The sequence below is a fragment of the Zingiber officinale genome, chromosome 5B (assembly GCF_018446385.1).
Source record: "Zingiber officinale cultivar Zhangliang chromosome 5B, Zo_v1.1, whole genome shotgun sequence".
Classification (NCBI taxonomy): domain Eukaryota; kingdom Viridiplantae; phylum Streptophyta; class Magnoliopsida; order Zingiberales; family Zingiberaceae; genus Zingiber; species Zingiber officinale.
The window spans coordinates 6248128-6267501 of record NC_055995.1 but is presented as its reverse complement, the minus strand read 5'-3'; the positions used below and the strand labels follow the sequence as shown (position 1 = coordinate 6267501).

Below are 19374 nucleotides of genomic sequence, written 5' to 3'. Positions count from 1 at the left end.
TGTTCGCTTGCTGATCGGTCACCAGACCGATCAGAGCAAACAAGTATCACTGGATCGGTTTGGTGACCGATCCAGAGCTTGGGTTTGGCCCAAACCAAGTCCCAAGACTTCCAAACCAATATCCGGTCAACCTTGACCTATTGGTACTTCATCCCTAACATCTGGTCACTCCCTTGACCTGCTAGAACTCCCTGCCAAGTGTCCGGTCAATCCCTTTGACCTACTTGGACTTTCCAACACCAGAAGTCCGATCATCCCTGATCCATCTGGATTTTCCCTTGCCTGGCTTCACTCACCAGGACTTTCACCTGGCTTCACTCACCAGGATTTCCACACTACCTAACATCCCAGTTAGGACTTTCTCATTCACCTAGCTTCACTCACTAGGATTTTCACCTGGCTTCACTCACCAGGATTTCCAATCTGCCTGGCTTCACTCACCAGGACTTTTCCGTCTGCCTGGCTTCACTTACCAGGACTTTCCACACTGCCTAACATCCCAGTTAGGACTTTTCCATTCACCTAGCTTCACTCACTAGGATTTTCACCTGGCTTCACTCACCAGGATTTTCCCGAATGCCTGGCTTCACTCACCAGGACTTTCACCTTCACCTAGCTTCACTCACTAGGATTTTTCCCCGTGCCAAACTCCCTGTTTGGACTTTTCCGTGCCAAGTCTCCATACTTGGACTTTTCCCGTGCCAAGTCTCCATACTTGGACTTTTCGCGTGCCAAGCTCCCTGCTTGGACTTTTCCAGTGCCAAGTCTCCCTGCTTGGACTTTTCCGGTGCCAAGTCTCCATACTTGGACTTTTTCCCGAATCAGGTCAACCAGGTCAACCTAGACCTACGGTTACACCAATAATCTCCCAAACATCTATTCTTGTCCCATATCAAGAATAGAACTCCCTCACGAGTGTCAAACATCAACATGCAACTCAACTAGGTCAACCTTGACCTAAAGTTACATCAACAATCTTCCCAAGTCAAACATCAAAATACAACTCGAGTCAAGTCAACTTGAGTCGGGTCAACCAGGTCAACCTTGACCTAAGGTTGCACCAACAAAAGTCCTGGTGAGTGAAGCCAGGCAAGGGAAAGTCCTGATGAGTGAAGCCAGGCAGATGAAAAATCCTGGTGAGTGAAGCCAGGTAAAAGCCCTAGTGAGTGAAGCTAGGCAGTTTGGAAGTCCTGGTGAGTGAAGCCAGACAGATAGAAAACCCTGGTGAGTGAAGCCAGGTAAAAGTCCTGGTGAGTGAAGCCAGGTAAAAGCCCTAGTGAGTGAAGCTAGGCAGTTTGGAAGTCCTGGTGAGTGAAGCCAGGCAGATTGGAAATCCTGGTGAGGGAAGCCAGGTGAAAATCCTAGTAAGTGAAGCTAGGTGAAAGTCCTGGTGAGTGAAGCCGGGCAAGGGAAAATCCAGATGGATCAAGGATGATCGGACATCTGGTGTTGGGAAGTCCAAGTAGGTCAAGGGAGTGACAGGATACTTGGCACGAAGGAGAAAGTCCGAGTGGGTCAAAGGGATTGACCGGACACTTGGCGGGGAGTCCTAGCAGGTCAAGGGAGTGACCGGATGCTAAGCATGATGTACCAATAGGTCAAGGTTGACCGGATTGGAAGGCTTGGGACTTGGTTTGGGTAAAAACCAAGAGCTGGATTGATCAGTGGATCGATCCAGTGATACACTGAGTTATCTGATCGATCTGGTGACCGATCAGTAACCGATCAGTAGCTTTCTGTGAGAGTTACTGATCGGTCTGGAGACCGATCAGAGACGAGGCCAACTCTCACACAGAGTTGGCTGATCGGTCTGGGGACCGATCAGCCTAAGGCCTGATCGGTCCACAGACCGATCAGAGTCCGATTAGTGCGGCTCTGTGAGATGGCTAATCGGTCTGGGGACCGATCAGCCTAGGTCCTGATCGGTCCCCAAGACCGATCAGAACACTCCTGGACCGATCAGGAGTGTGCCTGATCGGTCCAGGCCCTAGCCGTTGCGACACAACGGCTAGTTTATGTGTCTTCTTCTTCGCAGGTTATATAACAGGTCGAGGGCTACAAGATTTGCGACTGCCTCTCTTTTCTTTCTGATCTTACTGCAATCAGAGCTTTGCTGAGCTCTCATTTTCCTGAAGCTTCGTGGAAGCTTCCTTCGGCTGGTTCCTGCTGTTGTAGGTGTTTCGTGAAGTTGCTGCTTCATCCAGTCGACGAGAAGGCAAGCTGTGCTTTTACATTCTTACTGCCTTTGTATTGTGATGTATCTTTGTACTCCTATCTTGCTGTTGCAAGAAGTTTGTGGCGAGGTTTCTCCACCCAGAAGGAGTTTCTATTAGCCGGTTTTCCGGGGTCTCATCCACCGACGGATTGATAGGCTTCGTCCACCTTACGGACACGCCGAGGAGTAGGAGTATCATCTCCGAACCTCGTTACATCATCGTGTTTGAGGTTTGATCTTCTCCACTTTTGTTTCTACTCTTTATTTCCGCTGCGCTAACTCAAATTGTAGGAAGAAACGTGAATTTGGGGTCGGCTATTCACACCCCCCTCTCTAGCCGCTATCCGAAGGTCCTAACAGGCATGTCCGCAGCGGTCCGCTCGGCTTTGTCCGCAGCGGTCCGCTCGGCTTTGTCCGCAGCATATATATATATATATAAAAGCATATACTTAGTGAGTTGCCAATGGCTAAGATTAAATATTTGCGATTCAATCATACTATTGAAAAGGATGTCTATGAGAAATCTTATCCCTCTGTCTATATAAGATGTGTCTATATAAGATGTATGATAGGGTAATAAAGAATGACTCCATTAAAGAGAGGTCAAAGCAAGGAAGATCGATTGATGTAGAGGCCGAAGTGAGGTGAGGCTGAACGGGTCGGTTATGGCCGAGCGGACCTATCTTGTCCGACCGGGCATGCGAGGCCAAGCGTACAACTTAACATAGAGCAAAGAGACAAACGGAAAGTACAGCTCCCGATCGCTGTCCCGTTCGAGCGAGCAGTTGTCCGTTCAGGAGAAAGACATCCTTCCGACTATGGCAAAGTTTAGTGAAGGAGGATGGTGTTGTTCAGCACGACCAAGTAGGAGTGTCCTATTGGTTGGTCCTAGGAAGATCGTACCGGTTCCACTGTACAAAAATTTTGTACAAGTGTCGAACCTTTCCTAAACAACATATTGTGTTTCTTAGAAGTTAAATTAGGAATCACAGACGGAACTTAACATCATTGATTCTAAATTTAACTTATCTGTTCTTAATGGTTTAGACTTGGATCGCAAGCGGAACTTAACACTATTGATCCAAATCCACCTACGTTATAAATTAAATTAAATATTAATTTCTAAAATTGGCTTCTATGACTGCATGGCGAGGCACATGACCTTCTTGGGTTTGGGAGCATCCACCACCGCCTAGACAAAGTCTTTTAAGAAAAGCTAATATTTAATTTCCTTACATAACTCTAGGTTTAACCAAAAAGAACAATCGAATCACAAATTCGGAAAAAAAAAAAAACACAAACACGAATTACTAATTCGAAAAACTAGATCTAATGTCTCTTGTGTTTGGAATTCTAACAAAGAAAAATAACTAGCATGATGCGGAAGAAAATTACTAGTTATACCTTTTCTTTGCAAGCTAATGACCTCAAGATCTTCTGCCGTATTCCTCGCCTCGCCTTGGATGTTGTGTGGGCGACGATCCTCCAAGATGAACACTACCCAAAAGAGCTTCTCCTCCTTTTAATATTCGGCCACCACCACCACAAAATAAAAGAGTGCAAAGGGAGAAGAGAGGGAGAGAGGGGCCGGCCACTTGAGGATCACTAAGCAAGAGAATAAGAGTTGTGTCTCATGAGGCCTCCTCACCCCTTCTTTTATATTACTTGCCCAAGTCAAATAAAGGAAGAATTTTTACAAAAAATAAAATCTTCCTCTAGTTTTTCCTTTTTCCTTTTTATTTTTCCTTTTCTTTCCTCTTGATTGAATCAATCACCAAATCAATGATTGCCTTGATTTAATCTTGGTCGGCCCCTTGCTTGGGCACCAAGCAAGGGTGGCCGACCACTTATAGGAAGGAATAATAATTTTTTTTATAAAATTTTACAAGAAAAAATCCTCTTATAAAATTTTATAAGCTCTCTTTCCTAAAGTGGATGTTAAAAAGTAAAGTTTTAAAAAATTAAAATCATGTTTTAAAATTTAAAATTTTTCTTAAAAAAATTCCTTTTTTAACATGAATAGAAAATTTTAATTTTTAAAACTTCTCTTCCTTTTTTCTAAAACCATGAGGATGGTTAAAAAAAAAGTTTTAAAACTTTTAAAACTCTCTATTAAACCATGTGGCCTAATTCAAATAAGGAAAGTTTTTTAAAATTAAAATCTCTCTTTTAAAATTTATAGTTTTCTATAAAGAGAATAATTTAAAAATTCAAAACACCCCTCCTATTTGAATTTATCATGGTCGGCCCCTACTTGCTTGATCACCAAGCAAAAGGGTCGACTCTCTTAAGGAGATGGTGGCCGGCCATTGCTTGGTCACCAAGCAATGGGCCGACCTCCTTTCTTGGACACCAAGAAGGGCTTTTAATGAGTGGTTTATAAGGCACTAATGAGGCTACGACAGAGACCTAGAGGAGAAATTGATTTTGGTCTTCCAATGAGCTTGAGTATCCCGTGTTCACCCCGAACACACAACTCAAGTTCATCAACAATAACTCATTCCACTAGAGAGTTATTGTTGCACTACCGCACCAATCCCAAATTACATTATGGGCTCCTTCTTACCATGAGTGTGTTAGTCTCTCTGTGTTTAAGATAATGAATGTCCACTAATTAAGTAAGTTACTGACAACTCACTTAATTAATATCTAGCTCCGAGAGTAGTACCACTCAACCTCATTGTCATGTCGGACTAAGTCCACCTGCAGGGTTTAATATGACAATCCTTATGAGCTCCTCTTGGGGGCATTCTCAACCTAAATTACTAGGATATAGTTTCCTTCTATAATCAACAACACACACTATAAGTAATATCATTTCCCAACTTATCGGGTTTATTGATTTATCGAGCTAAATATCACCCTTTGATAAGTTAAAGAAATAAATGCTAAATATATATGCTTGTTATTATATTAGTATTAAGAGTACACACTTCCATAATAACTAAGGTCTAGTTCTTTTATTAAGTCAGTATAAAAAGAACTTACCTAAAATGGTTCTACTCAATACACTTAGAGTGTACTAGTGTAATTTATTAGTCAAGATAAACTAATACCTAATTACACTACGACTATACCAATGGTTTGTTCCTTTCCATCTTAGTCGTGAGCAACTGTTTATAATTTATAAAGAGTTGATAACATGATCTTCTGTGTGTGACACCACACATCATGTTATCTACTTTATAAATTAATTGAACAACTATATTCAACAAATAAATATAGACATTTGACCAATGTGATTCTTTTATTTCAAAAATAAATATTTACAAAAGCTAAGCTTTTAGTATACACTCTAACATGTCCATCCGAGCGGACACCTGTCAGCTTATAACGGGACCCACTCGCGTATCTCCTTGTATTCTTTTGAAGGTTTATGCCACTGACAACAGTGCATGTTCCGCAAATAAATCATACTTTAGAAGCTTCCAGTCTGTCGCATCAGAGATATGCATGATCACTAATTAAAAAAATGTATCAGGTACACTTTCTAGCTTGTCTTTTCATAGGACACTTGGGGCAATGTGCACACGCTTTGAGATGCGTGCACATAATATTACAGTGGTACTATAAAAGAGATTCTCATCTTCAGATAAAGGTATGCGCAACTTTATTATATTACACGCAGTGGTGGAGGCAAGGGGCATGGGGGTGTGCCAAAGCACCCCCTTCTCCCGAAAATTTCACCAGTATGCCTCACTTGCTCTTTATTTGCACCCCTACCTCAATTCCAGGTCAATGTGGAAGCGGAAGTGATGGCGAGCTCTCGGATGACCTGCGTCCCAATGAGGCCTTCGACGACATTTTCTAGATCTAAGAAAATGTGCATGCATTGCCTCATCGAGGAGGAGGGCATCGTGCTGATGCCGGGGATCTTCGACGCCCTCTTCGCTGGCGTCCTACAGATCTCCAGATTCAAAGCTAGATTTGTCTTCGGATACGTCATCTCCACTTCCCGCCTTGGCATGCCCAGACATCGATCTCACGTATGCTTTCGCCCTTCCCTTGTTTCAATTCTATTTTTTTTCTTCTTTTTCTGAGTTGCAATTTGGGCTTAGATCTGTACCTTTGTTTGCAATTTCTATTTGGATTTTGGTATTTTAGGCCTTTGGAGATGTCCAATGTTCCTCGAGCGATTTGCGCCGCAACTCCTAATGGTGCGTTCATTGTTAATGCTGGTAATTACCTGTTCGCCTCATTTTGTCTACATTTTGAACCCCGTTTAGTAATTGTTAAGTAAATATGATTGCTCGGCCTGTCTCGGCCGGCACAACCAAAACGCTCGATCGACCTCTTTCGCTCGGTCGGTCTCTACCCGCCGCGCTTATACGAGCATTGCTGCTCGACTAGTTTTCCTTCCTCCTTTACTAGAAAATGGGTTCATTCTCCATAACCCGTATCACTAGCCCTCCCTCCAAGTCTAGTCGAAGGAGGTGTAGCCGACTGACTAGACCTAAGTCTATTTTTGTTTCTTTGCCTATCTTTGGTCATGGTTCTGCCATGGCCATTGCAGTAGTCTCGTGACCTTTTCTATAGTAGTCCTCGTGACTCCTAGTACAACAATCCCGTGACCCCCAGTATAGCGATCTCGTGACTCTTTTGGATAGTTAAATAGGGTTGTGATTCTCCCTTCTTTCTTCACTTGCCTTAGTTCTTCTCCATCTTATTCCCCTCCCCCTACTGAAAGTATGGCTTTAGACCCCCCCCCCCCCCTCTCAGGGAGCAATCCTGTTGGAAAAGGCAAAATTTATAGATGAAGGTGTTCAAGCTTTAGATCTAGCTAACTCTCGGGCACGAGAGCTGGAGGTACTTCTGTCGGTCATCCGGTTTCAAGCATGGTCGGAAACGGCCTTGAGGAACAAAGTTTATCGAGATCTAGAACTTCAAGCCAAAGAGCTGACTGCTTTGAAGACTCAACAGGCTTCAGAGGTATCCACGTTAACCAAGGAGGTTCACGTGACTAGCCTATTGGCATCGTGACAGCAGCAAGACCTAGGCCATCTGCAGGCTAAGGTAGATGCTCTGGAAGCAGAGCTCAAAAGGTTCAAGCAGGAAGTGGATCGTTCCGTCATATGTCTGAGGGAGCGTGAACGAGTTTGCACCCCTTTGTCCATGAGACCACTCTTCTTCCTACTTTCTCCTGGGCGTAAAAGAAAGGACTGGCTTTTCTAAATGGGGAGGAGGGGGGTGGTTCAGTTGGATGACAGACTTTTCATCCTACTTTCATACCAGGCAAAATATTCCCACTTCTCCAACCCGGTCGGGTTTAACTTTAACAGGGTTGAAGTTTTCTAAGGAGTCTGAGAGCTCATGTTTATAATTTCTACTGACATTCCAAGGTTTAATGTTTTGAGACGAAAATGTAATGCTATGTAACTAATCGTGTCCAAAATATGAAACCGAACGGTTTCTTGTATAAGACTGGATGATTTTCTTGGGTTTTTTTGGTTTATAAGAATAAAAAGGCTTCCTTATTTATTCAAACACTCCACTTTTACCCATTCCTTCATTTATCATACTTAGGAAATTGAATATCTTCTTCAGTATTTTCTTTTTTTTTGATCGGTTCTCCAATAAGGAGATAGCATCAGTGGCGCGACATGTAATGATATCGATGCGAATATGACTTGTTCGGTTATGTCCATTATAAATGCTCTTGTATGGTCTTGTGACACGTGTTCTCCAATTTTCTCCGCTGATGCACCCGGATACATGCTCCGATGCTATCGCCCTGTTATTTCTCCCTTCTGACAAATCGACGCCTCCCCTTATGGGCACACTCCATATCCTACGGTGCTAGTTATTAGTCAATATTCACAGAAACCCTAAACCCTTTATGCTATCGTCCCTTCGTCTTCTTCCCCAAGTTGTTTTTGTGGTGCCACGGTTTAACTTTTTTCCGTCCTTTGTCGGTCTCCTTCTTCCGGCCCCTTCCTGTCGTCCTCTCCCCAAAAGATCCCAGTAAGTGTTTTCCTTCTTCACTCCTACATTTCTCCATGACTGAAGAATTATTTTCTGCTTGGTATGCACAAACTCGCGGATCCGATCGGTCTGCTCTATATTCTCGGTATAAGATTCCCCAGTCTTTTTGCATTATCGTCCCTAACTCTGAATCTCGCCCCCATCTCCCTCCTAAAAATTGTGTAACTTTCTTTAAAGATCAATTAGTAGCTAGTTTGCGCTTTCCCATCCCTCCCTTTTTGGAAGAGATAGGCCATCATTTCAGTATTCCCTTACAACAGTTCGCTTCCAATGCCTTTCGTTACCTTTGTGGTTTGTACATGCTCTTCTGCCTCCACAACATCCCTCCTATTCCTCAGAATTTGTTTCATGTTTTCCTACCCCAAGAAGTCAGATCCTGGGGTTTTCTTGTTTCAATCTAGACTCAAAATGACTCTTTTCGAAGAAATGCCTTCCTCCATCAATGCATGGAAATCGCGCTTCTTTTTCATAGAATTTCCCGAACCCATCCCCTGGACTTATTCCTGGATATCTTCTTTTCCTAATTTGCCCGATGTGAAGAAGTTGCACAAGCTTCCCTCTTTTGCCACTTATTCCAAGAAGCTATTGGGCCATCGGTTATACATTCATAAATGGTTTCACGATGACCTCTTATATCTTTTTGGATTGAGTCCTGCCAGGGTGGAGCTCTGTGGCTCCCTTAGTAAGTTGCTATTCACTTATCCAAGTCTCCTTTTTACTAACTAAGATATTTTTTGTTGGGTGCAGTGGAGGCCTATTATGATTCCATGATTGAGCAACAGATAAAGGTGCGAGACGAAGCAATCAAAGCAAAGGAGAAAGAACTTCTTGCTGCTCTCAACCAACCTCCCTCAACAGAGGTTCCTACTAGTGTGGGTCAATCTTCTTCCGCAGAGGTTCCCACGGGTACAGAGGGTGCTTCTGTTTCTCAAGCTGCAGCCTCGAAGGAGACCCTCAATGATTCCCCTACGATTGTAGAACTCCCCTCTCCAGTGTCCTCAAGGAAATCTCCTGAGAGAGTCCCTGTTCGAAAGAGACGTAAATTGACTCTTGCCCTTTCTCCAAAGAGGGCATCTTCCTCCCTTCCTGAGGATTTCCCCCTTATGGACACTCAGGGGTTTGTGCACTCTCTTATTTTTAGGAATTATGGTGAGTTTTTTTTTTTTCAAATTAGTCATTATGGATAATATTTGTATTTACTTTATCATATTTTTGAATTTTCAGATTATGTTTCGACGGGGTGGTCGTAGACACAGTTCGGATCCTCTGTCCCCATTTCTTTCTGTCCCCATGTCCCACTACCGATCGAACGGGTCAGATTACATCTCAAGGATGCCTTGCACATCACGAGGATACTGCACATATCTTAAAGATACCATGATGCATTGAGATGTAATCTGGCCCGTCCGATCGGCAGTGGGACACGGGGACAGAGAGAAATGGGGACATAAGATCTGAACTAGTCGTAGACGGAGCTGTCAAGTTACAGCACCTGCAGACACTGTTGCTACGCCCCCAGTAGAGGATGCATCACCGTCACATACACCTATGCCAGTACCATCGCATACACTTATGTCAGTCCCATCACATATAGCTATGCTAGTACCTTCTTCTACAGGATCGCCTTCTCCTTCAGCGGTGCCTTCTCCTTCCACAATACCTTCACCGATTGAGTCGCCAGTACCCTCTTTCGTTCCTTCTCGACACTCGGTTGCCGAGAGGCCAAACACTTGAGAGCCTATATCCACTTGTGGAGATTCGTAAGTAGAATCAAACTATTTCATTTTTTAACTATTTTAATTATTTAACAATTTTTTGTAATTTATAATAGATTTGATAATTCTGTCCGTGTTATTCACGAGATTAATAGAATCGTAAATAACCATTGGAGAGGATACTCGATGAGTTATACAAGCACTCCAGCACCGACAAGAGAGCTATGGTGGAGTGAATTTAAGGTATATCTCAATCATTTTATATCTTAAATAAAAGTGAATATATAAATATTTATTTTTCTTCTATTGCAGCGATCATTCACTTGGGACATGATTGATGAGATGGAAATAAAGAGGATTTTCATGAAAAAAATGTGGCGATCACATTCGCCATGTACTCAATCATGCAAATTCGAGGGGGAAAAACCATCATTCATCACAGAGGAAAATTGGATAAGGATTTCAAATTTTTGGGAAAGTGAGGAGTTTAAAAAAAGAAGTCACCAGAATAAAATAAATCAATCTTTTAATTCTGGAGAAATATCTGCGACATATGCAGGAGGCTTATCAATATGGATGAGCATAGACGTAGATTGGTAATTTTTTAACTCTCCTAATATTTTCTTAATCTATTTTACACTATTTAATTATTTCTAATTATCTTTTTTAGACCAAAGAATTGGGAAAGGAGCCTGATTTTATAGATACTTTCACCCGCACATTTCAGAAAAAAGATAAGATTTGGAGCGGGGCCGGGACAGAACTAAAGCAATTAAGGTTTGAATATACTGTGGATCTTAATTTATAACTTAGAATCTGTTATTAATGTATCTGCTCTAACTTTATACTCTTGCATTCCTAAAATTTTATTATTGTAAATGTATTTTTTTTTTACAATACAGGAAAAATATATTGAGCTAGAGGTAGCACAGAGATGTTCAACTTCTGCTAGTTCTGATATTGAGAGGTTTGAGTCGTCTGTTGGTACTGATTTCAATTTATGGCTATAGGCGAGTGGGGGGCCAAAAGGGGGAGGAAAGATTTTTGGAATGAGTTCATTGAGCAGAACCCATAGAGTTGGTCGTATATCTTCTTCCTCCTCCTCACATACCCAACAGATGCATAACTTGACTGAAGAGATTTTCCAGTTGAAGGGCATTATAAATGACAGGGATGAAGAAATGAGAGAAATGCGCCGACAACAAGACTTTATTATGCGACATCTTCAGTTAAGTTCTGTTCCAAGTCAAATTCCTCCCGGTGACGGTGATGATGGCGATGATGATAATGGCGGTGGTGGTGATTCTTCATAAATTTATGGTAAATTTTATGTTTGATTTTTTTTCATGTCATGTTATAGTTGATTCTATATTTTCATGTTACCTTGATAGATTGCATCTTATGTCATGGTATCTATATAAGATAACGCTGCCAAACAAATTCTACTACCTTATTATTAATTTAGCTGTGTATCTTCGTGTCCTTGCTCTTTTGATTATTTTTTAGAACATCATATTCTGTGATATGTTATAATAATTTCATGCTGCCTTTGCATAATTTTGATGTTTGAGTTACAATTATGTCGCCTTTTTATGCAGTGACTAGTTTAATTTGGTGATCATTCTTTTGAACCTTTCTTAGAGTAATTATCTTTAATATTGATTTGAATTCTTTTGTCAATTCTTTTACCAGCGTTCTAGTATTTTTGTTATTATATTTGTTGGGACTGTAAATCTTGTTCTAGCATACTCACATTAGTATATACACACATTTAACTATACAAAATTAACCACAAAAGTAGTAAAAGGATTATCAATGTACTTATTTCATTATCAATTTCCTTGTTTGAAGCTCCTTGAATGCCCTTGTTTGTCGATGACAATGATTTCATTGAAGCCTAAATAACTTAAAGAGGTTTAGGAGAAATCTGACTGAAATAAAACCTTGATCAAATAGAACTTTTACTAAACACTCAAAATTATAGGCCTACCGTATCTTATTTCATTGCAATTCATAGGATGAAAAGAGCCTCTATTATAAGACTTTGCATGACTGATTCAATTAAGAACCTTCATATGTAGCAGTATGTTGGCAAAACAGTATGTTATATATATATATATATAAAACAATTTTGTTTAATCACCAACATCCATATCTTCAAACAAGCTACAATAACATATATCGTGGGATGAAGAAATCTAAGTAGATTAATGAATCTTAAATTAAAAGGTAGGATATGCAATTAGAGATTAAGATGCTAGCATGTGGATTGAAACCTTGAGCCAACAGTCCTATTAAAATTTATTGAATTTCTCCTTAGGTATATAATTTGAGTCTCTATGACAGTTACTTGCTCATATGGGGCTCCAAGATCCATTTTTTTGTCAAACTGTAGGTGCTTGCCTAGATCCTCACATTCGTGAAACAAGATATTTAATTGAGTAAACGCGGAAATATAATCCAATTGACAAGAATACTATTATGATTGCATATTAGTAAGTTGATTGCTAATCATCAAGATATATAACAATGGGAATAATCACTGATCCTGGTGATATTAAATCACATAGAAATTGTTCCAATGGAATTAGTTGTATATATGAATATGATGTGTTTAGTTTTGGGATGATTTGTTGAACTTGTTGTTTGGATTTTGATTATTTGTATATATGAACATGAGGCTTGAACAAAGGATATGAATTGTAAACAACTTTAATTTTACATTGATACTTTGCATTTTATGTCATGATGATACTTTGCATGTTATGACAAACAATCTTAGTAACAAATTTCATTCATGTATGTAAATGTTAGATACAGATATCATTAATATGTTTGATACATTTTTTTTTAGTTATAAATATTATTTATTATTGTTTGTTTGTAATTTAACGCAGGAAAAGAAGCACGGAAGGCGACCGAAGCTCCTGAGACATGATGATATGTATTTTATTTTTCTTTGGATGTCTTGTTACATTTATTGTTTGGATTATCATAGAACTTTCATGTTTGGATATTATGAGTTGTTGAACTTGTTTGGATTTTGGTTAGTTGTATATATTAATATGATGTGTTTAGTTTTGGGATGATTTGTTGAACTTGTTGTTTGGATTTTGGTTATTTGTATATATGAATATGATGTGTTTAGTTTTGGGATGATTTGTTTGGATATAAGATATATGGATTATGGATGTGTTGGATATGATGTGTTTAGTTTTGGGATGATTTGTTTTGATATTGTATATGGATGTATTGGATATAATTTGTTGAAGATATTGTAAGTGTAATATGTAAACAGGATAGCAGAAAAATCAAGAAAGATTCTGGATTTTTTTTTATTTTTGGGACAAATTTTGCGACAAATCTATTTTTGTCGCAAAGTTATCGTAAATTTGCGACAAATGATTCGTTGCAAATTTACGACAAATATGAATTCGTCTCAAACTTCGTCGCAGATTTGGGATAAAAATTAGTTTTTCGTCGCAAATTAAAGAAGTAACTTTTGCGATGAATCAAAATTCGTCCTAGAATTCGTCGCAGATTTGGGACAAAATTAAGTTTTTCGTCGCAAATTAGGAACAATTTTTTGGACGAATTCAGATTCGTCCCAAAATTCATCGAAAATAGCTTTTTCTACTTGACGTGGTTAGTGACATTTTTGGGACGAATCCAGATTCGTCGCAAATTTGGGACGGATCCAGATTCGTCGCAAATTTGCGACGAATCCAGATTCATTGCAAATTTGCGACGAATCCAGATTTGTTGCAAATTTACGACGAATCCAGATTCGTTGTAGATTTGCAACGAAAAAATATTTTTGTCGCAAATTTTCGACGAAAATAGGATTTTTTTTCCTTTAGTTATTTGTAATTAGGCAACGTTTTTTGCGATGAAAAATTTTTGTTGCAAATTTGGGACAAAAGTATATGTTTGTCGCAGATATAAAATTATGAAATTTGCAACGAATAAATGTTCATTGCAGATTTGCAACGAATTCTGCGACGAAAATTTAAATTTGTCGTAAAAATTTTCAATGAAAATTATGTATTCGTCGCCAACATTTTGCAACTCCATTTTTGGGACGAATATAATTTGGTCCCAAAATTCGTCGCAAAATATTTTGCGACGAATTTTTTTATCAAATTCATCCCTAAATTTCGATACTAAAAATGAAGTATACCAAAATTTTATTAGGGAATTGGTATATATTTTTATTATATCTAAATTTTTGATACAATATATGACTTCAAATGAAAATTTTAATATATCGTATTAAAATTTTTGATATATCGTTAATATTAATATGTTTAATATGTATCTGTATGATATGTACGATATATCACAAAGAAAATTATATTTTCCCCACCCAACATTACATATCTCAAATCAGATTCAAAGAAGATAAATCAAATTTGGATTTCACAAAACATCCAACGAGTCTATAGTAATACAGAACAAGGCAGGCATAATTTCATCTTTGTCAAAATGATGGTGATTTTATTTTTTTTGTAAAATAATCAACAAAGACAGTTTTGGATTAAAAGAAAAAAAATTAAGAAATCAAATACCCATAATGAATGCCAAGTTAATTACTATAGTAATAATTCGTACATTTTTGTGTTTTTTCATATTTATATGAATGATTTTATTGTGATCCAAGTCAGATCAAGTCAAGTCACGACAAGGTCAGGCTGCGAGTGATCTAAGTGTATATTAGTTTATATCTAAGATAATCTTTTCAACCACTTGATTCGAGTAAAAGGATTAATAAAAACTATGTTAAATATATATATTTTTATAAATATTATTATTATTACTTTTTAAAGTTGAGTGTTAATAAACTATCACAAATAAAGATAAATCAAAGTTATCCTGCTCCAGAAATGCTGCTCCCTAAAATTGATTGACAAAAATGCTAAGGAGAAACAAATCATCTTTCACCACTCTGTACAACGATTGGATGTAAACAAGACTACACAAATGCAAAATTGTTGAATGAGGCAATTCACGAAGCCATCGCAAGAATAGAGATAATAATAGGTTGGATTAACATCAAATTTTATATTCTCTACTTACTCTTCCGTCTAATCCGTCCTAATTACTCTCACTTAATTAGTCAATTAAATATGGTTCCAATTGTCCATTATCTTGACCTTCTTCACTACACAGGCACAACTTCCATAGTCCCAGGACCCAGATCATCCCAGACAGACGAAGGTTGAACTGGCCGTCCTGTCCGAGGCAAAGATGGAGCGCTCCTCCACCAAAACTCATCTCGTCTGCATGGCTCTCCCCTTGCAAGGCCACATCAACTCCATGCTCAACCTGGCCAAAGTCCTCCACTTCAAGGGCTTCTTCATAACCTTCGTCAACACCGACTACGCCCACCGCCAACTTCTCGGATCACTCTCCGCTCTCGACGACCTCCCTGACTTCCGCTTCGCCAGCATCTCCGACGCCCCCGACGATAGCGACCAATTATACAGACAAGACGCTAGAAATCGCGTTCTCGCCGCCCAAAAGAACTGCCCTGCTTCTTTCCTCAGGCTCATATCCGCGCTGAACGATCCGAGCATATCCGGCGTCCCACCCGTTAGATGCGTCATCTCAGATTCCTTCGCCACCTTCACCCTCAACGCCACCACCGAATTGGGGATCCCTAACGTGTTCTACTGCACAGTCGCCGTGTGTGGCTTCACGGACTTGTACTACTCCAAGGACTTGATCGAGAGGGGCCTCGTCCCTTTGAAAAGTAAGTATTAACGTGTCATATATATATATTAATTAGGTCAGTCGGACCGAGTCAAGTCGAACTCGAAATTTGAGGTGTTCAAATTTATTTTTCTAATCGAATTTGATCGTGATTCATGGACTTAATTAGGTGAAGACGATCTTACAAATGGGTACCTGGACACTCTCATTGATTGGATACCAGGAATGGTAACAGTCCGGCTGAGAGATTTGACTAGTTTCATTCGAACCACCGACCGAGACGACGCATCGCTCAACTTTTCCATGGACGGAGCGCGTGCATCTCACCGAGCCACGGCAATCATCTTCAACACTTTTTCTGAATTAGAATCGCCATTGCTCAGCGCGTGTTCATCGATGCTGCCGGCGCCGGTGTTCGATATCGGTCCCATGTGCCTGCTTTCCCAGCACATTCCCGATGATTCATCGACCTCATCGATCGGTGGACTGAACATGCGGAGAGAGGACTCGCGATGCATGGAATGGCTAGACGAAAAGGAGTCAGGGTCCGTGTTGTACGTCAACTTTGGTAGCTTGACAAGCTTGACGAGCGAGCAGGCCGTGGAGTTCGGGTGGGGTTTGGCCAACAGTGGATGCGCGTTTCTTTGGGTCATTAGACCGGACCGAGGGAAGGAGCTTCTTCACGAGCTGGTGCCCACAACGGAGGGTGTTGGCTCATGCTGCAATTGGAGGTTTCTTGACGCACTGCGGATGGAATTCTACGACGGAAAGCATATGCTCAGGGGTTCCCATGATCTGTTGGCCTTTCTTTGCCGATCAGCAAATTAATCGTAGGTACATATGCTCTGTATGGGGCATTGGAATGGAAATTGGTGAAGATGTAACGAGGGAGGAGGTGGAAGGGTTGATCAAGGAGCTGATGGAAGGGCGGAAGGGGAAGGAAATGAAGAGGAAAGCGGTGGAGTGGAAAGAAAAAGCAGTTGAGGCAGCCAAACCTGGTGGAGGATCTTGGAGAAATTTGGAAAAGCTTATCCGGGAGATAATAATGGAGGAGTGATGTTAAATGGAAAATTAAACTTATTTTTCTATGTTGAATAATTAAACAAGTTACTTTTCTATTAGCTTTACAGTTCGTTTATAGTTTAGTCATGAAATTTGATGATATATATAAATCACATGCATAAGTATATATACTTAGTGAGTTGCCAATGGTTAAGATTAAGATGGCGTTTGATTTATAGGTTTAGGAATGAGGGAATGAATTCATTCTTAAATCTTGTGTTTGATTGATGGGAATGAAATCAGGATTTTAGAATGAAACCTAAAAATTTGGGTATAGATGAAACCCCTCCCCTCCCTTGGGTTTTGATGGAATAGGAATATGAATTCAATTTTAGACAAAAATACCCTTAATATATTTGTTTAATTTTTTTTTAATTTCACACTCTCTCTCCTTGTTCTCTCTCATCATATTTTCTCTCTCCTTATTTTATTATCACACTTTCTCTCTCAACATATTTTCTCTCTCCTCATACTTTATCATCACTGCCTGGGGTTAACGTCTCCGTCATGCACTTTTCACCTGTGTACCTGCATTTACCTCTTTTTATATCCGTGAAACTTGGTGAAGATGTAACTAGGGAGGAGGTGGAAGGGTTGATCAAGGAGCTGATGGAAGGAAATGAAGAGGAAAGCGGTGGCGTGGAAAGAAAAAGCAGTTGAGGTAGCCCAACCTGGTGGAGGATCTTGGAGAAATTTGGAAAAGCTTATCCGGGAGATAATATTGAAGGAGTGATCATGTTAAATGGAAAATTAAACTTATTTTTCTATGTTGAGTAATTAAATAAGTTACTTTTCTATTAGCTTTACAGTTCGTTTATAGTTTAGTTATGAAATTTGATGATATATATAAATCACGTGTATTCAATCTCTTAGTTTTTTAATGATAGTCTTTAAAACTTTCTATTAAACTATGTGGCCTAATTCAAATAAGGAAAGTTTTTTAAAATTAAAATCTCTCTTTTAAAACTTATAGTTTTCTACAGAGAGAATATTTTAAAAATTTAAAACACCCCTCCTATTTAAATTTATCATGGTCGGCCCCTACTTGCTTGGTCACCAAGCAAGAGGGTCGGCCCTCTTAAGGAGATGGTGGCCGACCATTGCTTGGTCACCAAGCAATGGGCCGACCTCCTTTCTTGGATACCAAGAAGGGCTTTTAATGAGTAGTTTATAAGGCACTAATGAGGCTACGACATGGACCTAGAGGAGAAATTGGTTTTGACCTTCCGATGAGCTTGAGTATCCCGTGTTCGCCCCGAACACACAACTCAAGTTCATCAACAATAACTCATTCCACTAGAGAGTTATTGTTGCACTACCGCACTAATCCCAAATTACATTATGGGCTCCTTATTACCATGAGTGTGTTAGTCTCTCTGTGTTTAAGATAATGAATGTCCACTAATTAAGAAAGTTACTGACAACTCACTTAATTAATATCTAGCTCCAAGAGTAGTACCACTCAACCTCATTGTCATGTCGGCCTAAGTCCACCTGTAGGGTTTAACATGACAATCCTTATGAGCTCCTCTTGGGGGCATTCTCAACCTAGATTACTAGGACACAGTTTCCTTCTATAATTAACAACACACACTATAAGTAATATCATTTCCCAACTTATCGGGCTTATTGATTTATCGAGCTAAATATCACCCTTTGATAAGTTAAAGAAATAAATACTAAATATATATGCTTGTTATTATATTAGGATTAAGAGTACACACTTCCATAATAACTAAGGCCTAGTTCTTTTATTAAGTCAGTATAAAAAGAACTTACCTAAAATGGTTCTATTCAATACACTTAGAGTGTACTAGTGTAATTTATTAGTCAAGATAAACTAATACTTAATTACACTACGATTATACCAATGGTTTGTTCCTTTCCATCTTAGTCGTGAGCAACTGTTTATAATTTATAAAGAGCTGATAACATGATCTTCTGTGTGTGACACCACACATCATATTATCTACTTTATAAATTAATTGAACAACTATATTCAACAAATAAATATAGATATTTGACCAATGTGATTCTTTTATTTCACAAATAAATATTTACAAAAGCTAAGCTTTTGGCATACACTCTAACATGTCCATCCGAGCGGACACCTGTCATCTTATAACGGGACCCACTCGCGTATCTCCTTGTATTCTTTTGAAGGTTTATGCCATTGACAACAGTGCATGTTCTGCAAATAAATCATACTTTAGAAGCTTCCAGTCTGTCGCATCAGAGATATGCATGATCACTAATTAAAAAAATTTATCAGGGACACTTTCTAGCTTGTCTTTTCATAGGACACTTGGGACAATGTGCACACGCTTTGAGATACGTGCACATATATTACAGTGGTACTATAAAAGAGATTCTCATCTACAGACAAAGGTATGCGCAACTTCATTATATTACACGCAGTGGTGGAGGCAAGGGGCGTGGGGGTGTGCCGAAGCACCCCCTTCTCCCAAAAATTTCACCAGTATACCTCACTTGCTCTTTATTTGCACCCCTACCTCAATTCCAGGTCAATATGGAAGCGGAAGTGATGGCGAGCTCTCAGATGACCTGCGTCCCAATGAGGCCTTCGACGACATTTTCTAGATCTAAGAAAATGTGCATGCATTGCCTCATCGAGGAGGAGGGCATCGTGCTGATGCCGGGGATCTTCGACGCCCTCTTCGCTGGCGT

At 39.7% G+C, this 19374-nt stretch overlaps 2 protein-coding genes and 2 long non-coding RNA genes across 4 annotated transcripts; all 4 read left to right on the top strand.

The window, feature by feature from the left end:
* Positions 1-5970: 5970 nt before the first annotated feature.
* On the top strand, positions 5971-9447 carry LOC121986468 (petal death protein-like). The gene is made up of 4 exons (XM_042540439.1): positions 5971-6178; positions 6274-6393; positions 8945-9346; positions 9422-9447. The coding sequence occupies exons 1-4, from the start codon at positions 5971-5973 to the stop codon at positions 9445-9447; spliced, it is 756 nt and encodes a 251-aa protein (XP_042396373.1).
* Positions 9448-9988: 541 nt separating this feature from the next.
* Positions 9989-10261, top strand: LOC121984042. Its single transcript, XR_006112758.1, has 2 exons — positions 9989-10155; positions 10225-10261. It is a non-coding gene; the product is annotated as an uncharacterized LOC121984042 (long non-coding RNA).
* A 563-nt stretch (positions 10262-10824) lies between these two features.
* Positions 10825-12970, top strand: LOC121984047. Its single transcript, XR_006112763.1, has 2 exons — positions 10825-11232; positions 12810-12970. It is a non-coding gene; the product is annotated as an uncharacterized LOC121984047 (long non-coding RNA).
* Positions 12971-15068: 2098 nt separating this feature from the next.
* On the top strand, positions 15069-16751 carry LOC121984023 (7-deoxyloganetin glucosyltransferase-like). The gene is made up of 2 exons (XM_042536778.1): positions 15069-15664; positions 15794-16751. Exons 1-2 carry the CDS (start codon positions 15160-15162, stop codon positions 16450-16452), a joined length of 1164 nt encoding a protein of 387 aa, XP_042392712.1. The 5' UTR covers positions 15069-15159; the 3' UTR covers positions 16453-16751.
* Positions 16752-19374: the final 2623 nt, after the last annotated feature.

Bases quoted from the DNA above. Each gene is read 5' to 3' on its own strand.
- LOC121984023 (XM_042536778.1), top strand. From the start codon at position 15,160: ATGGAGCGCTCCTCCACCAAAACTCATCTCGTCTGCATGGCTCTCCCC. The intron at 15,665-15,793 runs GTAAGTATTAAC...GGACTTAATTAG, and splicing joins GGGCCTCGTCCCTTTGAAAA to GTGAAGACGATCTTACAAAT.
- LOC121986468 (XM_042540439.1), top strand. From the start codon at position 5,971: ATGGCGAGCTCTCGGATGACCTGCGTCCCAATGAGGCCTTCGACGACA. The intron at 6,394-8,944 runs GTAATTACCTGT...TGTTGGGTGCAG, and splicing joins TGCGTTCATTGTTAATGCTG to TGGAGGCCTATTATGATTCC. The intron at 9,347-9,421 runs GTGAGTTTTTTT...TTGAATTTTCAG, and splicing joins TCTTATTTTTAGGAATTATG to ATTATGTTTCGACGGGGTGG.